This window comes from Mesocricetus auratus, unplaced genomic scaffold, assembly GCF_017639785.1.
Source record: "Mesocricetus auratus isolate SY011 unplaced genomic scaffold, BCM_Maur_2.0 Super-Scaffold_100014, whole genome shotgun sequence".
NCBI classification, from domain to species: domain Eukaryota; kingdom Metazoa; phylum Chordata; class Mammalia; order Rodentia; family Cricetidae; genus Mesocricetus; species Mesocricetus auratus.
The window spans coordinates 18,108,042-18,131,209 of NW_024429197.1; the positions used below are offsets into that span (position 1 = coordinate 18,108,042).

General features: G+C 53.4%; 1 protein-coding gene across 1 annotated transcript; it reads right to left on the bottom strand.

The window, feature by feature from the left end:
- Positions 1-2,134: 2,134 nt before the first annotated feature.
- Rspo1 (R-spondin 1) lies at positions 2,135-22,434 on the bottom strand. The gene is made up of 6 exons (XM_005084366.4): positions 22,279-22,434; positions 17,722-18,066; positions 6,060-6,251; positions 3,956-4,105; positions 3,500-3,688; positions 2,135-2,885 (listed from the first exon to the last, which is right to left on the bottom strand). Exons 2-6 carry the CDS (start codon positions 17,813-17,815, stop codon positions 2,722-2,724), a joined length of 789 nt encoding a protein of 262 aa, XP_005084423.2. The 5' UTR covers positions 17,816-18,066; positions 22,279-22,434; the 3' UTR covers positions 2,135-2,721.
- Positions 22,435-23,168: the final 734 nt, after the last annotated feature.

Below are 23,168 nucleotides of genomic sequence, written 5' to 3' on the forward strand. Positions count from 1 at the left end.
GCCAGATGTATATTCCTCCTCCTCTCACACTGGTCTCCCTTCCGAGACTCCCCCTCAGCACACTGTCCTCTGTCTGTCTGGTGTTTGAGCCAGACACGGACACCACTCTCCACACCACACATCCCCCACCCCCAGCATCACCAAACCCTTTATTCTACAAATGCCTTTGACTGTGCTCCTTTCTCCCCTTTTAACGTCGTTTTCCTGGTCCAAGCCTCCAAGCTCGCTTTCTCTCTCTCTCTCTCTCTCTCTCTCTCTCTCTCTCTCTCTCTCTCTCTCTCTCTCTCTCTCTCTCTCTCTCCCTCCCTCCCTCCTGGATGACTGCAACAGCCTCCTGAACAGCTCTCCAGTCACGGTCACACAGGAGCTTTGCAAGTGCAAACACAGTCACAGAGTCTGCTATTTGTGACTCGGGTTTGCAGAATTAAAGCAATAAAGCAAGCTCGGTTCAGAGACTCTTCCCAGAATTGCCTCACTCCACCTGTGCCCACGCCTTCTAGCCAGTCTGGCTCTCTTCCAGTTCCTTGAACACCAATCTCCATTCTGCCACAGGACATTTGATTATACTGCTCCCTCTGTATAGAACTGTGTTGTTGATGCCAGGTATGGTGGCACATGTCTTAATCCCAGTACTTGGGAAGCAGAGGCAGACAGATCTATACAGTGAACTGTGTTGTCTATGGCAATGATCACTGGACACATGTTGCTATTGAGCTCTTCAAATATGGTCACTGGGCAACTGAAAAACATTGAATTCTTAGTGCTGATTGGTAAAATTTTAAATTTTAAAATATTCTATTTAATTATTAGAGAACTCTTCTTAAAACAATTTGAGTATGTAAATTTCTTGCTTCACTCAATATTGGTTTTCATGAAGTCTATATATGATTTTTTTTTTTTACGAGACAGGGTTTCTCTGTATTGTTTTGGAGGCTGTCGGTCCAGCCCAGCCTCAAACTCACAGAGATCTGCCTGCCTCTGCCTCCCGAGTGCTGGGATTAAAGGTGGGTGCCACCACCGCCCAGCCTATATACGATTTAAGCTTCTGGCAAAATACATTATTTACTGATTTTGTGTGTGTGTGTGTGTGTGTGTGCGCGTGCGTGCGCGCATGCCCACACATGTGAAAGTCAGAGGATAACTTTGTTTTTTGAGACATGGTTTCTCGGTGAAATAGTCCTGGCTGTCCTGGAACTCACTCTGTAGACCAGGCTGGCCTTGAACTCACAGCGATTCACCTGCCTCTGCCTCCCGAGATCTGGGATTAAAGGCGTGCGCCATGGTTTTTGTCTCAGCCTCCTTTTTTCACTTTCACAAGCTGCATGTCTTTGCCAGAATCTGCCTGCCTTTGACTCCCTCTGTTTGTGCTCGGAGTCTTGCTTGCACCTTCATTTGATGGACATCTGTCTCTCCCATCATCCTCTGAGCATTGTGAGAGAAGGCTGAGTCTGGCCATCTGTGGAAACCAACCACTTGGTCCAGAGCTGGTTTGCACGGATGCCAGCAGATGCCAGCATGCCACCCATGTACTTTTGGCCAGGACAGTTCCCATACATTGTCAGAGAGCCTGCTACCTCCCTCTCCCTAGGAGTACCCTTTGGTATACAGCCGCTGACCTTCCATGGAGCTGGCCTGTCCTTCAGAGAAGTCACAGGAGTGCTTCTTGAATAGGCTATGTGTGGACCATTTGGAGCCTGGTTAACACACACCCTGTGAGACACTAGGTCTGGAATGGCACCTGAGCCTCATTCCCAATAAGGTGTATGCCAGCAAGGTCACAGCTGACCCACAGATCACATTCTGATGAACAAGAATGCAGACAGGTCTGGAGAGATGGCTCAGTGAATAAGAGCACTTACTGTTTTCGCTAAGGACCTGGGTTCACTTCCCAGCATCCATACCAGCAGGTCACAGCCTCCCGGGACTACAGCTCCTGTGAGAACCTGCATGCATGGGATGTACATAAACTCACACAGGCCAACATACATTCAGATAAATGTCTTCTTCAAATCTTAAAAAAAATGCAGAGAACCTGGTGAACATCCTCTAGGTATCCCTAAAGTGGGCCCTGCCCCTCCCTGCTCCTATGTGTACCCAGCAGACCTTACACCCTGAAAATGAATGGAGAGCTTGGTTTGTTTTTTGTTTTTTCTTTTTAATTTGAAATAAACCTTTAAGCAGTTTCCAAGTCAGGTCAGCCCCGACATGTACCCCGGGTGCGTAGTGACTCCCATCTCCAACAATCAAGTCACACAGCTGGGAGTTCCACTGAGAGCCGGGGAAAGCACTCTGCCTCCCTCTTGGCAGTTGCTCCAGTCTTGGCTCTAAGCTGCCATCCGCCTGGCAGGCACTGTCTCAGCCATTCCTCCAGGAGGTTCCACTCCTTGCAGTTTAGGTTCAGATGCTGGGAAAGGTTCTCTCAGACATGTCTTCCGGGAGCATCATAAACTGAGTGTATATAGCTGGGCCACAGGATGAAAGCATCTTTGGTGACCTCAAGAGTGTGTGTGTGTGTGTGTGTGTGTGTGTGTGTGTGTGTGTGTTTCCTGATGTGGCCATGTGTGTGACTGGGTATGCATGGATGGATGGATAGATGGGTGGGTGGGTGAATGGAGTATGTGTGGACTTGCTGCTGTCCCAGATGCTTCAGTTTTGGGAAGTTCTCATTATGCAGCACAGCACAAGACTCTTCCACACAGACCTGGAGACTGGTCACTGTGCCTAGGTGGGTCCTACTGACGTGAGTGGCCCTGCTGTCCCTGGCTGTGGCGGCTGCTGCCCTTTGTGTCTTCGAGAGTTGGAGCCTGGCTCCCTGCTGTTCTTCCTAGCTGTGGGCCTATTGGCATTCTCCCTCCGGCCTTGGCCCCCCTTCCTCCTTTTCTGCCCTGCAACAATTAGATAGTGGAGAAAAATCAACACAGGATATGCAGACACTCTGGGTGCCCAACGGTCTCCAGAAGGTTGTGGCAAGGAAGCTGGGTGGGAAGGCAATAGGAGGTTGCCTCAAAGCCTCTTCTGGATGCAGCCTCTTCAGGGGACCTTATAGCATGAGTACAGGATACAGCCCCTAGAGACTTGTCTCCACCCCACTCCAAGTGCACACCAGGCATGCTCCTTCTCAACCCTTGGACCCCAAAGACCCTAGAGCATGTCCTGGCTGTTCAGTGAAGGTATCAGGACAAGTGGGACAGTCCCTACTCCTTGCCACCCACCAGCTGAGACCAGGCAGGGTGAGCAGTATCAACCTCATTGCCAACTCCAGGCTCTGTGACTTTGTCTCAATGGGTCCAAGTCTCTGGGGCTTAGCCCACCCCAATCTCCCCTGTTCTCTGAGGGCTCTTCTAAAATGAACCCACAGAAGAATGGGATTATGCCCATAGAAGTTTCTAATTTCTGCCACAGAGTGTCTCAGGGCATTGTCCTCAGCCAGCGTGCACAGCATGGGAGACCTGGCAGGATTTAGACATAACTGACCCCAGAGACAGAGGAGGCAGCTCACCTTCAGGACATGGCGTCCTGCGCACTGTACACTTCCGGGTCTCTTTGATATCAGTGCAGGTAGTATGGTCTCCCCCAGGAGCATGGAGCACCCTGCGTGTCCGCTCTTCTGATCCCTTCCGGAAACCGCACAGCTTCCTCTTCTTGGAGCAGGGCCCCCACGGGGACCACTCGCTCATTTCACATTGTGCTGACAGGAGGTGAGGTAGGAGGAAGGGAAGGAAGAGGCAAAGGGGCCGCACCCCCTCCCCCACCCTGAGTGCCCTAGGGAACCCTCACCCACCACCCACCCAATCTCAGGCCAGACCTCAGGTTTGAATTCTTTAGTCCACAGGCAGCGGACCACAGAGAAAGAACCCCCCAAAAGGTGGTTGGGGAAGGTGAGCTTTCTCTTGCCCTGCCCCTACACTCTGTCACCAGACTTCCATCCACCTCCCCTCTGCCACCCCCTCCTTACCAGGACTGCTGCACTCCATGGTGCTGTTGGTTGCCGTGGAGCCCTCGGGACAGGCTGGATAGCAGCGGCCCTTGTGCAAGTACAGGCCTTCCTGACACTTGGTGCAGAAGTTGTGGCTAAAGCAGGCCTCACAGTGCTCAATCTTGCATTCTGAGGACAGGGACAGAATGGATTGGCCCAGGCCAGGATGGGCACATTCTTTTACCCCTACCCCCAAAGCTTACTGTTCACACCCACTCACAGAGGTCAGGATCATGGTCTAGAGTTGGGATTCATGCAGAGGAATCTTTCAAAGCGGGAGGGGACAAGGAGAGGACACTGAAATAGTCACTCCTGAGTACTGGCTGGTACCCTTGCCAAAAACAGCCAACCAGAACCCAAATGAAGTCTCAGACCCCGGAACCCAAGCTGAGGTCCAAGGGTTTCAGGGGAGGCGGGGCCTTCTGGGCTTGGTGGAGACAGGGAAGACCAGTTCAGCACCCCACGCCATCCCAGAGCCCCTCTAAGAAGAGTAGGACTGAATGGGAGAATGAACTCCCAGGCAACACCTGTGTGGCACCCCTTATCACATTGCCAGGCACCCCCAGCACCCCAGTACTGGGTCTCCTCCTGCCCAGAGCAGAAAGAATCTGCTCAGAGGAGTGGGAGCAGTCCCAGGGCAAATTCCTCTCCCTGTGCAAAACCAAGTTCCAGGAAGCCCTGGGTTAGACTCCTGGGCCCCTCCCTTCCTCCCCTTGCCAACTCCCTCCTTTGCAGGAGGTGGGCAGAGCAGGGCTTGGCTGGGAACAGACAGGCCTTCCACCATCTCCTCTCCCCAGACTGGGAGGTACTGGCTTCCTCCCAGTCTCTGGCACCTGAAGCGCCAAGCTGCCAGCCTACCAGACTCTGGCACATCCAGGAGCCTCCTCTTTCCCAATGCCCTGAAGACCAAGAGGGAAGCCTACTGCACCTCACTGAGCTGCCCAGCACCTTCCTCTTTCTGTACCTTTGTCCTGGTGACTTAATTTCAACTTTGCCCCCCTTCCTGCCGCTTCCCCCTTGCCCCCACCATTTGCTTCGATTCCTGGGTTTGGTTGCCAGTACAATAAGAACCAAAATAACAATAGCAGCTACCATTTACTGAGTGCCAGGCACCAAGAGGTTTATAGGTGTGTCTCCTAACAACCGGAGGAGGAAAGACTAGCACTCCCAATTTAAGGATGAGCTGTCCGGGGCTGAGATACACTCAAGGTCATACAATGAGCTAGTAGCCAAGCTGAGATCAGAATTCAGAAGACTGCGCTGGTACCCAGCATCTCCCCTCCATACCTGTAAATTATCAGCTTTAAAAACCTATGACCTCTTCCACCCAGCCACCCTCCAAAGGCTCTTGTGAGGCTCAGTGATCTGAGGTCTGGGAATGAGTTCTACAGTTCAAGGCACTAAACAGAGGGAGGAAACACTGGTATGGTTCACATGCACCGGTTCACTGGGTGCCCCCCAGAATGTCCCAGTTGTAGTTACCGGGGTTGGGATGGAGACGGGGCAGCATGTGCCTTGCAACACACGGAGCTGTGGCTGGGGTGGAAAAGCAGGGCCAGAAGCTAAGGGGAGTCATAAAGAGCAGAGTGACCAGACAGGAGGTTCCCTGAAGGCCGGGTAGAGCTGACACAGGGTGACGAGGAGCAGGGATGTGGGCCAGGGTGTAAATCTCAGAAGCATCTTGGTGGCTACAGTGCAGAGGGTGGCCTGGATGGATAGGCTATGGGAGTGGCGGAGGAGACAGGTGTTGGGAGTCTAGATGTGACAATGACAGGAGGAGGAACTGTAGCTGGGTTGTGGTTAGTGGGTGGGTTGGATAGCACAGTGAGGGAACGGCTTTCGGGTCTCAGTTGGGACAGTCAGAGTGGCCTGTGGGAACAGAGGTAGGCACAGATATGGAGAGAGGAGGGTGGGGTTCCGGTTTGTACCCAGTGGGATTATGGGTGGAGCATCTCTAGGAGGATGTCTGCCTGTATGCTTGAAACAAGAGCCTCATCTTTCCTGTGCCCCCCTTACACTCCTCGCTGGCCATCACTAGAGCTCAGCCCTCCAGGCTCCTTTCCATCCCCACCCCCACACTCACTGATGCACTTGTTCATGTCGGGGTTTCGGGCATCAAAGTATCCAGGCGGGCAGGACGGCAGGCAGACGCCCACCTGGCGGATGTCGTTCCTCTCCAGCAGAATGAACAGCTTGGGCGAACACTTGAGGCAGCCGTTGACTTCCGAACAGAGTTCACAGCCCTTGGCACAAGCTTGGCTCCCCTCAGCACTGACTGCGGTAGAATAAGGATGAGAAGGTGGCTGCAGAGGATCCCCATCTGTCCAGGCTCCCACAGAGATCAGGGGTGATCCTATGGGGTCTTCATTGCACAAAGGGAATGTGCATCTCAGAAGGCAGGGCTGGGCGAACAGGCCTCTGCAAGGCTGCCTTAGGCACAAGCCCAGAGCCCCTAATTAAGTAGCTAGTGTAGACAGATAGATCTGCACCGCTAACTTCTTACTGGCTCCAGTACATACATCCTGAGCCTATACAATGTTCTTTATCCCCAGAGATGAAGCTCAATCTGTACCTTCCTGTACTTATCCTAACTCTCTTCAAGGTAGGAAACTTCAGCCTCAGGTACCAAGGAAGCTTTGCAATTGCTAATGAAGTTTTAAGATCAAGCAGGGCAGTGGTGGCACATTCCTTTAATCCCAGCACTCGGGAGGCAGAGGCAGGTGGGTCTCTGTGAGTTTGAGGTCAGCCTGGTCTACAGATTGAGTTCTAGGACAGCCAGGACTACACAGAGAAACCCTGTCTCAAAAAACAAAATACAAAAATAAAACAAACAAACAAAAAGGGTTTTGAGATCAAGAGGAATTCTGGATTAAAAGTTTCAGGGAGAAAGACTGAAAGACAACTAGAGAAACCTATGCCTGTAACAGTGGTCTCAACTTGAGAGACTCTGCTTCCTAGGAGACATTTGAGCACCCCCTGCTTTTTTTTTTCTGAGTCTCACAAAGTCAGGTGATCTTGAACTCTTGTCCTCCTACCTCCACCTCCTGAATTCTGGAATCCCAAGTGGATGCCACCACACCTGGGCTTTTGTGATACTGAGGACCAAACTCAAGGTCTTGTACATTTGAGATAAGCACTCTACAGAGTTAACTCCCCAACCCTAAGAACTTCAGAAAACAGAGCCATTGTAACTTTATATGAGGTGTTTGGACTGCATGTATATATGTGTATCATGTGCATGCCTGGTGCCCTCGGAGGTCAGAGGAGTGCCTCAGACAGTTGTGAGCTATCATGTGGGTGCTGGGAACTGAACCCAGGTCCTCTGCAAGAGCAACAAGTGCGCTTAACTGCTGAGCCCTCTCCCCAGTCCCTGGGGACTATTTTGATCATTACGACCAGAGAAGTGGGTTGCTACTGGCATCAAGGAGTAAAGATAAGAGAAGCCCTTGAACATCTGCCAATGTGTAGACCAGTCCTGAACAAAAAGAACCATGTGGTCCAAAATGTCTGCGATGGTGAGGTGGAAACACCCTGGTTTAGTGCTGTCCTCGAAGGCATGGCGAGCTTCCACAGCAGCATGGAGACTCAGCTTTCATTCTGCTGCTTCCTTAACTGTTCAACCCACACTCACTCATCACCTTCCAAGTGCCACATGTCGGGTGAGCTCAGGGGTCGGGTGTCAGACTGAGCCTCTTTGCAGAGGGACTGGTTTTCAGCGGGTCAGACACCTATCTGCATTCGAGTGCTGGTGGCCCGAGACAGGATCAGTGGACTCAGGACTCTGGAAAAGCCAGCATGGTGGCTCATGCATGAAATCCCAGCGTTTCAGACAGGAGGTTATGAGTTTGAGGACAGAGTAGGGCAATATAGTAAGAGACTGACAAAGACGGAAGAGGAATAAAAAGGAGGGAGAAGAGAAAAGAAAAAGGGAAAGAGGAGGACGAGGAGGCGAGAGAAGAGAAAGAACTCTCAAAGGAGGGGCCATGGGGCCCTTTCTTGAAGGATCAGGAGAAATTTGTCCTTTAGAGGGTAGAAATAAAAGCGCTGGAAGGAGCAGGATAAGAGAGGGGGCGAGGGAACATGCAGACAATTAAGGAAGGGAATGATGAGAGAGAAGGTGTCTTCTCTCTGTACCACACTAAGGAACTTAAGTCCTGTGGGCCGTGTTTCCCTTGAACTCACAGAGATCCGCCTACCTCCGCCTTGCAAGTACTGGGATTAAAGGCGTGCACCACCACATCCAGTTTTATAAAGCTCTAGGGATTAAACACAGTGCCTTGTGCATGCTAGGCAAGTCCTCTACCAATCATGTTACTTCCCCAACGTCATTCTTTCGCTTTCAAGATAAGAGTCTCACACTGTAGCCTAAGCTATCCTGGGACTGCTGTATAACCCAGGCTTCCTTGAACTTAAAACAATTTCCCCACCTCTGCCTCTCAAGTGCTGGGATGACAGGTGAGAGTCACATGCCCACCCCACTATTATGATCAACCCTCTTTTCCTACAGATGAGGAGATGAAGAGGTTAAATTACTGAGCCCCGATGCATCAACCAGTATGTGTTCCAGGCACAGGGAACGCAGCATACGAAAGGCAGATGGCGGCTGTTCTCCAGATCGTGGAAACCAAGAGCATAGCTTGATACTTCTTCAATATGAAACTTGTTTGTATGCAGTCAGTGGTACTGAGTTGGTAGAATTAAACATTGCTTTTGATTTGCCTGGCGTGCTCACTCCGGGGCAGATATGCTGCACTGTGACTCTGTGCAGTCTTCGGGGCTTTGATCAGCCATGCACCGAGTGTGAGGGTCACTGTAGAGTTTAGGGACTGCTTCCATTGCAGGGAAGGTCCTCTGAGGAAAGGAATGCTCACTCCGGTTTTTTGCTTTTTCGTCAATGGCTGAGATGACCCAGGTGTCACCCTGGCAGTCTTTACAGGGGGATTTTATTCCTTTGTTTTTGTATTCAGCACTGGGAGATGATGCAAGGCCTTCGAGTGCTAGGCAAATTAATGGTTTGCCACTGAGCCACATCCCCAGACCTTTTTTTGCTTTTTACTTTGAGATAAGGGTTCACTAAGTTGCCCAGGTTAGCCTTGCTTGGACTTGCTTTATAGATCCAGGCTAGTCTTGAACTTTTCAAGCCTCCTACCTCAACCTCCCAAGTACCGGGATGCTGGGCCTGCACAATGAGGCTCAGCTCCTTTTTTAATTTTATTTATCTGTTTTTGTTTTGTTTTTTGAGACAGGGCTTCTCTGTAGCATTGGAGCCTATCCTGGCACTTACTCTGTAGACCAGGCTGGCCTCAAACTCACAGAGATCCACCTGCCTCTGCCTTCCGAGTGCTGGGATTAAAGGAGTGCGCCACCACCACGCAGCGAGGTTCAGCTCTTGATAGCAAGATTTCAATAATCATTCTCTCTTCTTAGCCGCTCTGTTAAGAATAGATTTGCACCTGGTGGAGGTGGCGTACACCTTTAATCCCAGCACTCAGGAGGCAGAGATAGGAGGATCTCTGTGAGTCTGAGGCCAGCCTGGTCTACAGATCCGAGTTCCATGGCATCCAGGGCCACACAGAGAAATCTGTCTAGAGAAAACAAAAGAGCAAATTCACATAGGCCTCCTTATCGCCTGTCCACTCAACCAATCACACTGCACCTTTCTCAGGCGATGTTGGTATTGGGTCAGCAGGAACGTGGTGAGAATGGGAACTTGGGAAGCTGAAAGAGAAGCTAGGCGGAACCAGGAAGAACCTCAAACCTACAGAAGACACAAAGACACTAACTCAAAGGCAGCAAGGGAGGCTGACAGGAGCTGTGGTCAGAACTTCATTTTAGAAGGCCCCCTCAGTATGGTGGACAGTGGGCTGAAGATCTGGCAGGCGAGGAAGCAGGAAGACGCCCCGGTTAAAACTCCCAAGCAGGGAAGGCAAGTGGTATCACCCGCCTAGAGTCCAACCTGAGGCTAGCCTAGGGTACTTAGAACCAGCTTCAAAAAGCAGGGGCAGGACCATGAACCAGGAAAGGAGCAAACGAACCTGAGATCTGCAGGTGGCAGATCCCAGAGACCAGGCGCTGGGTTGCGTGTGGTGTAAGGGAGGGACAAAACACAAGTTAAGGAGACTTCAAGACATTGAACTTGTGTAACAGGGTGACCATTGATCCTCCACTGGGTCAGAAATCCCAGAACAGGCTTGGGTGGAGAGATGAGAAGGTGCTTAGGTATGCTGAGAGGCCAGTTCCTGTGGGACACTCAGGGAAGTGGCCACCAGGCAGTGGAAAACAGCCATCCAAGGCAAGTGGGACACCAGGCATGCTGTTGCAGGACTATAATCCCAGCACTTGGAAGGTAGAGGCAGGAGGATCCAGAGTTCAAGGGCAGTGTTGGCTACATAGCAAGTTCTAAGCTAACCTCAGCTAGGCTACATGAGACTCTGCCTCAAAAAAACCCAAAGCCCCACACAAAACAAAACTAAACAACACACACACACACAAAGAGAAATAGGCCTGTGAGATGGCAAATTGGTTCAGAGAGTGGGGAGTGAAGAGGGAGACAGGGAAGGACGAGGTTAGCCTTGATGAGCCCAACTGAATGTCTGGGAAAGCATCCTGCATCATAGGTGCCACAGGAAGAGAGTGCTCATCAGAAGAGGGAGGTACCAACAAGCCTAGGGAGGTACCAACAAGCCAAATCCCCAGTCAAGTAAGGAATCAGCTGCAGGTATGGCTGATAACCACACTGGGAGTCAATGCAGGTGACGCAGAGCGGGGAGCAAGGAATAAAAGAAGCGCCATAGCTTTCAGGAAGAGCGACTATGGAGGAGCAGCAGCGAGGAGGGGTCAGTGCTGGTAAAGCCCTCAGAAGTGCAAGGGTAGAGGGATGAAGCTGTCAGGCCAGCAGCTCCTGTGCTCCGCAGAGAAGCAGAGGGAGAAGGGCTTGGAAAGAGGTGGGAGCTGGCAGAGTGGGAGAGGAACCAGGTTAAAGGGACAGGGCAGGGAGGGGACCAAGCTTTGAAACACATCTACAAGGCTGGGCCACTGTCAGTGTGACTCTGAGAAGGGAAAAACAGCCAAACTCCAGTAATCTGGGGAGCAAATGGAAGAGAAGGCTTCCAGAATAAAGTAGAACAATGTGAGAGGATGAGAACAATACTAGCCCCCAGGAGACTGAAGCAGGAAGATTGCCATGAGCCCGGACCACGGGGTACAGAGTGAGATCCAGTCTCAAAGAAAAAAGGGGAGGGGAAGAAGAGGAAGATGAGGAGGAAGAGTAAGAAAGAAGAGGGGAGGAGGGGGGGAGGAGAAGAGAGGGGGAGAAGGAGCAGGGTGCCAAGACTCGGAGGCAGGGAAATTGAGGAAAACCAGAAGAGATGGGAGGGTCAAGATACAGAGGGGAAAGGGTGGGACTGGCTGGGTTAGCGGAGGACCCAGAAGCAGCTGGCATGAGGGTTCGGAAGCTCAGATGTGGGGACTCAGTGACGGTCAGGGAGGGGTCAGTTCGTGAGCCAAGGCATGTGTACCAGGGTGGAACAGGAGCCCCGTGACACTCTCAGCTTAGGGCATCTCCACAGTGGCAGGGAGGAAATGGACAGCCTGGGGGGGGGGTCCACGGAGGCAGGACTAGTGCTCACACAGGGAATATGATCTTGAATGGAGAACTCAAGGAAGATGATGTGTGTCTCCGGGATGCATAGAGGATACAAAACGGGAAGGGTAGGGGCCGTAGCTGGGTGGGGAGAGTGGTTGCCTAGTATGCATGAATTCCGGGCTCCAACCCCAGCATAACATTGATCAGGTGTGGTAGTGTAAGACTGTAGCCCCAACACACAGGAGGTAGAGGCAGGAGGATCAGAAGTTTAAGATCTTTCTCAGTAGCCTGGGCTATTTGAGAACACACACACACACACACACACACACACACACAAGAAGCAGCGGCTCCTTCATTCCTCACCACTCACTGCACAGCTAACAGGATCCCAGGACTGCTGGGGGCTGAATGTTAGCATATGATGATAAAGGTGTAGCCAGCACGGGAAGCAGGATTGGCATTGTGGCAGATATCTGCAGAGGAGTAGTGGGCACTCACCCTGAGCCAGCTGGCTAGGGGAAGGGCACACACCTCCCAGGAGGAACAGACTGTGCAAAGGCCCTGAGGTGCCGAGTGTCACAGAGTGCCCCCAGAAGAAAGACAAGACTCTGTCCCACTGTTGAAGAAAGGGACCAGCTAGAACCCCCTCCTGTTGCTTTCTGGGATGACCGGGTCCTGGGCTGCCAGCCTAGCTGCGGAGGCTTCTCAGGTTCGGGGAGGGCAAGGCGTGTAGAGAGGACACCAGCCTTTCCCACTGGTCCCTCTACTGCCCCTGCTCTGGAACCCTTTGCTTCCCAGGCATATTTAAAAACAAAACTATGCGTATGCATGTTCTGCCTGCATGAACATCTGTATGCCACATGTGTGCCTGGTGCTGGAAGCCAGAGGAGGGTGTTGAGTCTCCTGGAACTTAAACTACAGATGGTTGTCAACTAACATGTGGGTGCTAAGCATCAAACTCAGGTCCTCTGCAAGGGCAGCCAGTGCTCTTAGCTGCTCCTTTCAGATCCTCAAGCCCCCTTTTTTTCTGGTCAGACAGGCAAGGCTGTGCCTCCATCATGCTGTTCCTGTCTCTGGCCTCTGTCAACCCCATAGAAAGCCCCCTCAAGCTCTAGTTGCAGGCTGGGCATGTGCTCAGTGGTCAAGCCTGGCATGTATGAAACCCTGGATTCAATCTTCAGGACAGAGGTGAAGGGGACTGCTGTTGCTATGATGGCCTTGCCTGGTGGCTCAGCCAGCCCTCTGTAGAACACAGCTTCCTGCTCATGGTCCCTCCTCCCTGCTCACTTCTTCCAACTCCCAACAGCCTCATTGCGGGGCAGCCCTCTATAACCAAACATATGGTGACGTCACTGACCCCTACCTGAAACATTGTATCACTTCTAAAGATAAGACCTATTATGGGGCTGGAGAGATGGCTCAGAGGTTAAGAGCACTGACTGTTCTTCCAGAGGTCCTGAGTTCAATTCCCAGCAACCACATGGTGGCTCACAACCATCTATAATGAGATCTGGTGCCCTCTTCTGTCATGCAGGCATGCATGCAGACAGAACACTGTATACATAATAAATAAAATAAAAAATCCTAAAAAAAAAGACTACTTCCAGTCCCACCCACCACCTTCCTCAACCCAACCCCAAGCAGTACCAATTTCCCTCAACATATGACTCTCTCCATCTTCCATGCCTTTGTCTAAGTCAGCCCTTCAGCCTAGACTACTTTTCTCCTCCAGGAAGTCCTCCCTGATTACCTCCCTGCCAGTCTGGATGGGTCTTCTGCTGTGGTTGCCGTTCCCCAGCACTTGAGTTCATCATGGTGGATCTAACCTTTTGTCACTCTTTCTGCTGAGATGTCGCCTCCTCTCACTAGACAGGGCTTGGGAGGGCAGGATCCATTTTGTTTCTGAATGGGAGCCAGGGAAGGACTGGGACTCACATGGGGTGGAGCTGTCTAGTGTTGGGCTGTGTGTGGTGAGGGTCTCAAGGAGGGTGTGGCGAGGGCATCGAGCATCCACTGGAGTGTAGGGAATGGTGCTGGGCACATTGGGAGCTTGGCGGGCTAGGTCAGTGAGGGAGTCTACTGGAATGGTGACAGTGTTTGTGGGGTGAACTCCAGCCTCGGAACAGCACAGCTGGATTCAGTAAGGGAGGCCTGAGGCGTGTTGGTGGGTAGAGCAATGAGGTCTGTGGGAGGACAGCAGGAAAAGGCAACATGGGGACCCCTTGGAGTGGGATCTAATCCTGGGTTCCTGGGACCAGGGGCTATCTGTGGCAGGTTCACTGAGTCCATTGGGGTGGAGTCTAACTCTAAGGGAGCATGGTATAGACCCTACTGTTTCTGCACATCCCCTTTCTGCCTTCCTGAGGCTGGTCCAGATATGCATTGGAAGCATCTTGGTGACCTCTCCCAGCTTCGGCTTAAAAGGGGGCAAGCTCAGACTCCTTGTGCCGGAATGGGCAGGGAGAAAGAGCATCACCAGCTGGCCTCTGCTCCTCCCTGTAGCAGTGACTCCTCAGCTCTGATGCAGCTCCAGGAAACCAGGTGCAGGGACTCCATGCCAATGGTTGGGGGGATTCATCCCAGCCAGTGGGGTTCCATTCTGATGGGTGCTGGCTCCCTAGGGACAGAGCCCACCCTTGGGGGGTATTGGGAGGTAAATGCCATGCACTCCCCGAAGTTGGTTAACGGGCTTCCAGCTCCTTCTGGCTGCATCCACCTCCAGAGCAGACACTGAAGTCCTCCCTAACTCCTGGGACTCTCTCAGCTGCCGTGCTCCCTAGTTTCACAACACTGGGTTGACTGGTATCCTTCCCATCCCAGGTCCTTTTCAAGCTCCATCTGCCATAGGTGGGGAGCTCTCTCCTTCCTTTCTCTGTAGTCCAGGCTAGTCTCACTATGTAGCCCAGGCTAGCCTTTAACACATAGCAATCAACAATCATTGCTCCTGCCTCAAGCTCCCAAGAGCTAGGATCATGGATTTTCACCTTCATGGCTGTATCCACTGGTTCTCAGTGTAGTTTCCAAACAGCGAGAAAGAGAATGAGGGAGCAGGCTGGAGCATGGGCGGTGGGAGGGATGCAAGCGCCAGAGGAGCAGGCAGTGAGAAGAAGTAGGAAGGGCTGGGGGCAGGACTGAGTAGAGGGTCCTGGAATCAGAAGGAAAAGGAACCAAGGGAAGGTATGCTGGGTGTTAAAGCTGGGGTTAAAGAGGGCTTAGTGAGATTCAGGGACCATAGAGCAGTTTAGGCAAGAGAAGCTTCTCAGTGGGTGGTAGGGGGGCTTCCCTGGGCTTCATGACAGGATGTCCTTTCTTGACTCTGTCCCACTCCATACAGGGAGACCATCCCTCAGACCTCAAGATCACACACTTCCAGGCTCAAATCACTCGAGGGTCAATCAGATGCCACAAGTGGCTGCCCGTGACTGACTGACATGCCCAAGAGGGATGGCAGTCAGGCAAAGGCACATGAAGCCACCTCCTCGGCTGGTTGCTGCCCAACACCTTTCCACACACGCCCTGGCCTCCCTTCTTGCTTCCCAGCACGCCCAGAAACCATAGCACAAAATGGTCCTGGTGAACTAAAATCTGAGTGGTAATTTATGTTGTACAAAAGTTGCTTTAAGGAGGGAGGGAGGGAGGGAGGGAGGGAGAGAGAGAGAGAGAGAGAGAGAGAGAGAGAGAGAGAGAGAGAGAGAGAGAGAGGCTGAGGAGATGGCTCATCAGATAAAAGTACTGGCCACACATGCCTGATGATTTTAGATTCCCCAGGCTTGACCCCATATCAAAACATCTATAGCCCCAGCACCACTGTGTAGAAAATGGGAGAAAAATCTGCTGATGTTCAGTGAGATGTTCACTGGCTCAGAGCAGTGAAGAGAGCCTGTCTCAGGCAAGGGGAAAGGCAAAGATACCTGAAGGCTGTCCTCTGACCGCCACACTCCAGCTGTGTCAAGAACACACACGCACACACACAGTTTTTAAACATACAAATATATATAACATTTACATATACATCAAAGGTTGGTGTATGCATGCCTGAGGTCCTGGTCCTATCACCAGCACCACAAACAAGCCAGCAGCGTACCCACATCTCTGTCTGTCATCCCCAGATGTCGGGTTGTGCTCCTGTGCGGTGACACCCCAGTCTTACAGGGATGTTTCAGGGTTGCCAAGCAACAAGTACCAACTGGCAGCACGTATCCTCACAGCACCGGAGTTCTCCCCTCCCCTGCCCTGCACTCTGACGTGTGTCGGTCATACAAGCTGATGCCCACACCTCCCTGGCACAGGATGTGACCGGGTCAAAGTCAAGTCTATGGAAATTGCTACGTTTGACAGCCACGGCTAGAAGCCGGTCCTACCAAATCCCACTTAAGAGCTGGTATGTCAGTCCCACTGCTTTGTACCGGGCCTGACAGCCACCTGTGTCAGTCAGTGGGCATGTGACCCCCTCTGGGTGAGTAGGATTGCTGTGCCTGTTATGTGAGTGAGGCTGGCCCCACTGTCTGTCTCACCGTTTCCATGTCTCTCTCTCTCTCTCTCTCTCTCTCTCTCTCTCTCTCTCTCTCTCTCTCTCCCCATTTCTGAAATAAAGGAGACTGATTATAAACCACTAAGCCGCATCTGGCCCATGGAGTCCAAAACACTGGCCACAACAGAGACATGGGGAGTGTGAAAGGCCTCGCTGCTGCTTCTGGAACCTCACTGTCCCTAACTGTTAAGCTAGGGGTTTTCGGCTTCATCAATTCCTGAGTCTCCCTCCCTGGCTGAGTCGCTCCTGTGGAAAACCTTGGCCCCTAGCCTTCTCTGGCTTGCAGGCATTAATCCCACAAGAAAAGTGAAGCAAGGGAGAATTGGGCTAGACTTCGGAAAGACTTCCTGCCTGCATGACATGACAGTCCTTGATGGGGGATGTCGAAAGAGGGACAAGGCCTTGGGAGTGAGAGGCCCCCACCCAAGTCTCTGGCAGGGTCACTAGCACATACTGGCCACTCCTGGTACACAATGCCCCGTGACTGCAGCTTTTGAGTAGAGGGTAAGGGATGCGGGGGTCAGGCCAGGAGGCTGACAAGTTAACTTTGAACTTTAGCAAACTGTTTTAAAGGACACGGTGCTCATTGGGCTCCATAATGAATAACTGCAAACCTAGCTTTAGGGAGACGGAGGCAGAAGGATGAATGCAAATTAGAGGCCTACATAGAGTTCTGGACCAACTGGGGCTACATAGCAAAATTATGTCTCAAATAAACACAGGGGCAGGGGAGAAGGAAAGAAAAGAAAACTGGGTTTGCTAATTTTTCCTTTCTTTTATAAAATACTTTTAATTAAGTGTGTGCATGTGTGTGTGGGTATGTGCACATGAGTGCAGGTGTCCACGGAAGTGTCACACTCGTTGAGTCACAGAGGGTTGTGAGCCATCACGAGTGCTGGGAGACGGAACCCAGGTCCCTTGCAAGAGCAGTAAACACTTTTGACCACTGAGTCATCTCTCCGCCCTGTTCTTTCTTTTTTAGTTTTGATTTTTAAAACAGGTCGCTCTCACTGTAGTCCATCAAAGTCATGGCAATCCTGCTCCAACCTCCCAAGCACTGTGACTATGGGCTTTTCTTATGCTCAGAACTCCAGCAGGATGCCTTACACGGGAAGGTCATTGCCTCTGTTAGGTGCCCACTCTGAAGGACGTGCTGGCTTCGGCTCCAGGAATCCCACAAGTTTAAGTTACTGGAGAAACTCATCTACCCTTCTCTGTCATCTATCTGAGTGCCTGCTGCCCAGATGTGCAGAGCCCCTGTCCAGAGGTTTGCAGTTCAGAGAGGTGCCTTGAACTCCAGAGCTTGGATGGTGGAAATGGGGCATCTTAGGCAGGGACTCTCTCCACAGTATGAAGTATCACCATGGATACCCTGCAAAACTGGTGTTGGGTCAAAGGGCCTCCTAGAGAGGCGTTGAGCCAGAAAGCAAAGTCTCAAAGAGGAAGGAAGGGTCAATGGTGAGAGGTTTACAGACCAGTACATCTCAACAAATGAAACCGCCCACCGGATAATCCATAGACCTCACAAAGCAGGGACAAACGAAACAGCCATTGCGGAAGAAAGCCGCCATAGGTCCCCAGTCCCGCCCACACCAAGGCCCTCAGTGGCTCAGCTCAGGAGGTACTCACTCCGCCTCTGCCTCTTGCCCTTGGTCCCCCGGTTGCCCACAGCAAGGTGCATCCAGCTCAGAACCAGGGCCAGCACACACAGCCCAAGCCGCATAGTCACTGGCCAGCTCCGGGCCCCTGGCGGGAGGGGTGGTCTCTTGCTAAAGGCTCTGAGGCTGGGTCAGTGGCAGGAGGCCCAGGTCTGGGCTGCAGCCCAAATCCTCCATAACCTCAGTTGCGAACTGAGCGGCTATGGAGCCGGCTTCTCCATCGGTCCACAGAGAGGTCCTGTCCTGTTCAAAGCCACCTCAGAGGGTCACATGGGAAGTCTCGTCGGTTCAGCAGAGAACTATCCCCAAGATAGACCTGTGGGTAAGGAGAGAGAAGGATTAGGTCCCACAGTGCCTTGGAGCCCCTGACTTGCACCTCCTCCATGCCTCTGGGTTTCCCTGCCCTGGGCTTTGTAGAACTCAGGAGGCCTGGACACTGCACATTCCCTGTCAGGCACCCCTGAAGAAGTAATCTCATTCTCCTACCTCCAAGCATCCTGTATCCCAACACTGGGGCCAGCTACCTGAGTTACTGGAATACATTGGGAACCCACATCAAACCAGCTGGCCTCTGCTCTGACTAATATTGGCTAGTTCTAAGCGGAAGTCCTTCTTTAAGTCTACCCTACAGACCTCATGCTGCAAGAATATCCTGACGTTTGAAAAGGAGCTCTCTTTGTTCTCCTATGAGTGACTCCTCAGCTTTCTCTTCCTGATGCTGAGTCACCCAGGTGCCTTTCACCTGTCCCAATGCAGAAGTTAGAGCAGTGGCCTCTGGCAAGCAGGCAAACTCTGCATGGACCTCTGGGGTTGGAGGGAGAAAAGAAAGTGAGGGTTCCCCCCACCCCAGGCCTCCCCAGCCACAGAAACTCTGACACAGCAGGCCCAGCGGGCCTGGCTTTTGTGAGGGGATAAAAACAGCAGCAATGCCCGCCCTGGCCACAAACACAGAGAATGGCCATAATCCCCCAGCCCAGAGAGAGCCAGGGCTCGGGACCCAGTGGCCAGGGTGATGGGGGCAGGGGCGCCCGTCCCTGTCCCATGCATCTGAGCTTCAGGGTTAATGAAGGAACAACGGTGACAGCTCTGTTCCCACCCATAGGGTCACACACTCACAACAGAGGCTTGCCACACATTGCCTGCGAAGTGCAACAGCACACCCGCTTAGGTTTGTTGGGTGAGCATTTGACCTGTTCCCGCAGGAGGCCCTGCCCAGGGGCTAGCTGTCTTTGGACCGGTCACTTTGCTTCCTTGAGCCTCCAGCTCTTCATCTATGAAATGGGGATTGGTTCACCACTAGCTCTAAGTTGTTTTGGCTTCCTAATGAGAAACCTGAGATACTAGCATGGCGCCTCCAGCCCTCTCTCCTCTCCCCTTCAGCTCCTTGGTGCCCAGTCTACCCCCTGGCCTCCCAGAGAGGCCCCAGCAGAGCCCACCTGCACTGGAGATAAATCATTACCCCCTGAGGGAGTTCGGTACCTCCCTCCTCCCTCCTCCGCCTCTCCCACTGGCTTTGAAGGCCAGACACACTCAAGTGGTTAAGCTGCCTGTGAGGAGTGTTTACATGAGCCTGATGGATCCCACCTGGCGCTGGTGCTGGAGCCAGCAGAGATGCCCCCCACCACCCCTGGTGCCCGCCCAGTCAGCTACCACTGCCTATGCCCCCCTCCCCACCAAGTACTCCAGGCCAAAGCTTCCCAGCCCCTACGTCACACTCCAGCCCCCCACAGTCATGGATATCCAGCCAAGGGGCTGGATGTGGACCCTAGTCCTGGGTACTTCAGACTCTGGCTGCCTGGCTTGCAAGGCTGTTGATGTATTAGCTGTTACTCTGAGTTGCTGGCCTAGAAGCTCTGAGCCTACTTTGTAATCTTCAAGAGTCTGGTTTAGGTACAGCAAAGGTGAACACATCCATAACTTGTTCAGAACAGAGTGGGCAATAGTGGGGTCCCCGTTAATGTAGTAATATTTTGTTGTGAATGGGGTTTCATTGTATGCCAATGTTCCTATGGCCCTGGATAAAGGAATTTAACATCTTCTGAGTCATCTGGGTACCAAGTTAAATGCAGAGTCCCAGTATGCAACTGACACATTTGCATATATCTCTGTAGTTGGTGCCCTAGTCCTGAAGCTGTCACCTCTCAGGAAAGCCTGTGCCAGACAGGACGTCAGTACCAGGCAGCTCTGACCTACCAGCCCTTGTGTCTGCAAACACTGCCTCACAAGCCTGGGGTCAAGCCCGGATCTTTGACTTTGCTGTCTGTGTGTGGGGTCCACCAGTCAGGAAAGATCTCCTGGATGACTCTGTACTCTTGGTGCGCACGGAATGGCGACTGGTACTTCAGGGACAAGGGCTGAGCAGCCCACCCAACGGCAACTCCTTCCTGGCCCTCCTCGGTCCCCACTCCTTCATTCTCCCTGCCTCCCCTCAGGCCTGCCATGCTCACCAGGTCCCTGGAGTCCCTGCCATTGAGAACATCTTCCCAACCCCCATGGGATCTCCTGGAGCCCTGCCTTTGCTTGGGATGGAGAGGAGGGGCAGATGTGAGTTTCACTGGCAGAGGGGGTGTCGGCTTCCCCCTGGGGTGGAAAGAATTTCAAATACTTTGGGGCACTGTGTATCTTTGTCTCAAAGCAGGCAAATGAGCTAATAGTTCACCCACACCAGGGAGTGAAAAGAACAGATAGGAGCGAAGCAGTGTGGGTAAGGAGCAGAGCGGCCCCCCTAGGAAGGGTAGCTACAGCCACAGCTGCCCTCCAACAGGAAACAATGGCCTGAGATCGCCAGGCTACGAGTGAACTGAGTCAGAGACTCTGTGGTACCAAGCTCCCCAGGGCCACAGATTCCTGCCTCTGAGGTCCCCTACCCCTCCAGCTACTCTGGGTCCTACCTGGGTATTCAAGGGGACACTGACACCGTGGAGGAGGGCAGGGAGAGGAGATAGGAGCAGAGGACCGACTTTGAAATACCCCTCCTAGTTTCTAACAGAGTTTCTGATTTACTTTGGGTGTCGAATCGTTATAGCTCCCAAGTTCATTTTGGAGAGTTCATTACACACTGTTGGAGAGAGCTGTGGGTAGTGTTCAGGGCCCCAGGCATTGATAGGAGTGAGATCAGCCTTGCTGACTGGGGCAGAGTCCCACTAACTGGGCATCTCCTCCCACCTGGCAGGGGCTAGAGCTAATTTTACTCCATCACAAATGGAAGATCAAGGTTGGATTACAGGGAAACATGGTCCTGTGGAGTTAAGGACAGATTTTAAATCTAGTTTGCTACTGGACACTGAGTGTCCTGAGGCTGATTTTTGCAGAGAGCTGAGGCTTGTGGGCCACGACTCTGGGGATGGACCAGGGCAGGTGAAGCGTCTGGGGGCCAGAAGCTTAGCTGGCCAGAGAGCACAAACTGAGGTCACATGGGTCGAAGGGGAGGATCTACTGGGAGGACTCAAGCTGGGGAAGAGGGACTCAGCTGCGGGGTGGAGCGGAAGGCAGGAACTCAGCCCGAGAAGGGGGCTGGGATAACTTTTACCTCCTTGCCTGCAAAACACTGTTGGGATAAAATGGTATTCCGTCAGATGTCGGATGCAGACCCAAAAAATGTAAACCATGTCGATGCCTTCTCATTAGACAGCACATCCATCGCTAAGATCGGCCAGTGGCCGAGGAACAACCGGCTGCCAGAAAGAAGCCGAAGTATTTCGGGGCGGGGGCGGGACCGAGTGCGTGCCAATGGGACCTGTGGGTATCGCAGAGGCACACCAGGCGCGGCGGGGACTGTTCCCACCCGTCGCCCCCAAGCCCAGATAGCGGAAAGAGGCCCCATTCCCTGCTTGTGGCTGTGGCGCTCATGTCCATTCATCTTTCCAACTCTCTCTTGGAGAGTCCTTGACAGGTGCCCCGGAGCGGACCCACTGCATCCCCCCCCCCATGTCCCCAGCATCCCCTCGAGCACTGCAAATGCGCAGGATCGGGTCTTCTGAGCTGGGCCCACCCTGACGTCCCTGGGTGGCCGCGGCACACCCCTATCAGCCAGGCTACCGCACAGCGCATGGGCCTTCTACCATGTCCCGTTCGTCGGGCTGGGAGGAGGGACCTGGTTGACGCGAGCGGGTCTGGGTTGCATGGGTAGGAGCTGGGTCGCAGCTGCGTGGCAGCTAGGTTGCATGCGTGGGTCGAGGTTAGGTCGCATGGGTTGGATCTAGGGACTCCAGGTGGGTCTGGGTCGCAGCTGGGTTGCAGCTGGGGTGCGTGGGGCAACGCTGGGGTGAGTGGGTTGGGGCTGGGGACTCGAGGCGGGGCTAGGTCGCGTGGGTCAGGGTTGGGTCACAGCTGGGTTGCATCTGGGGTGCGTGGGGGCACGACTGGGGAAGGAGGGTGGTGGCTGGGGAATCGGGGCCGGGTGCCCCAGGCTGATGTGCGGCCAGCGGGACGACAGGATGGGGTCGGACTCTGCGCTGCTTCCCCGGCTCCAGCTGCGCCCCAACGGGACCCAGGACCCGGGGCGGACGACGCAGGCCGCGGAACTCACCTGGTGCAGTGGCCGCGGTGGGGCAGCCCAAAGGGGCGAGGGCGCGGCCACTGGGTCTTGTGCTGCCGTCGGCCCCGCTCTCCGCCCGCCGCCCAGCTGCTCAATGCCCTCTTGGTCGCCAGCGCCCCGCCCGGCGCATTGGTGCTGGGGCGGCCCGCGCGGGCCCCGCAGTCCGCCGCCCGGGCTCTGCGCCCCGCGCCCGGAGAGGGGCCGGTCCCCGGCTCTCACGAGGGAGGGAATCCCCCGGCGCCACCCCCGGCCGGCCCCCCTGCCCGATCCGCAAGAAAAAACGGACTGGAGCGCTGGGCCTGGGACTCCGTAGCCCCCTCCCGCACACCCGGACTAGGGACGCGTCGTCTGCACCGTCTGCACCGTGGCGAACGCCGCGAGCTCACGTCGCCTCTCTCCGGCCGGCACCAGCTCTTCTTGGGTCCGGAGTAGGGGCCCAAGACGCTTGCCAAGGCCCATGCCCTCCATCAGAATCTTGGAAAGGGGGCAGGTACAGAACGAGCAGGGCTTGGTGGCCTGGCCACACCCTCCTTCCCTTCAGGGTCAGACCTTCAGTGCATCTGACCAGTTGAGGAGACCGGGTGAGAAAAGTTTCCTTCTGGAATCAATGTGGGCCATCCTATAATAATACAGCCTCCATTCCAGCCCCTGCTCCCTCATTCATCGTCTGTTGGCCAGGACTGCATTACTTAACTTCTCTGAGCCTCCCGGTTCTCATCTGTTTTGAGGGTTCCGTGAAATGAAGGTTCCCGGCAGGAACTCGAAAAATGTGAGATGAGCACGTGAACAAGGAAGGGTAACAGACACCTGCAATGACCAAGAGGAAGGTGGAAGTCAACCTAGAGAAGGAAGCGGGGAGTCACAGGCAAACAGCTGTCTCC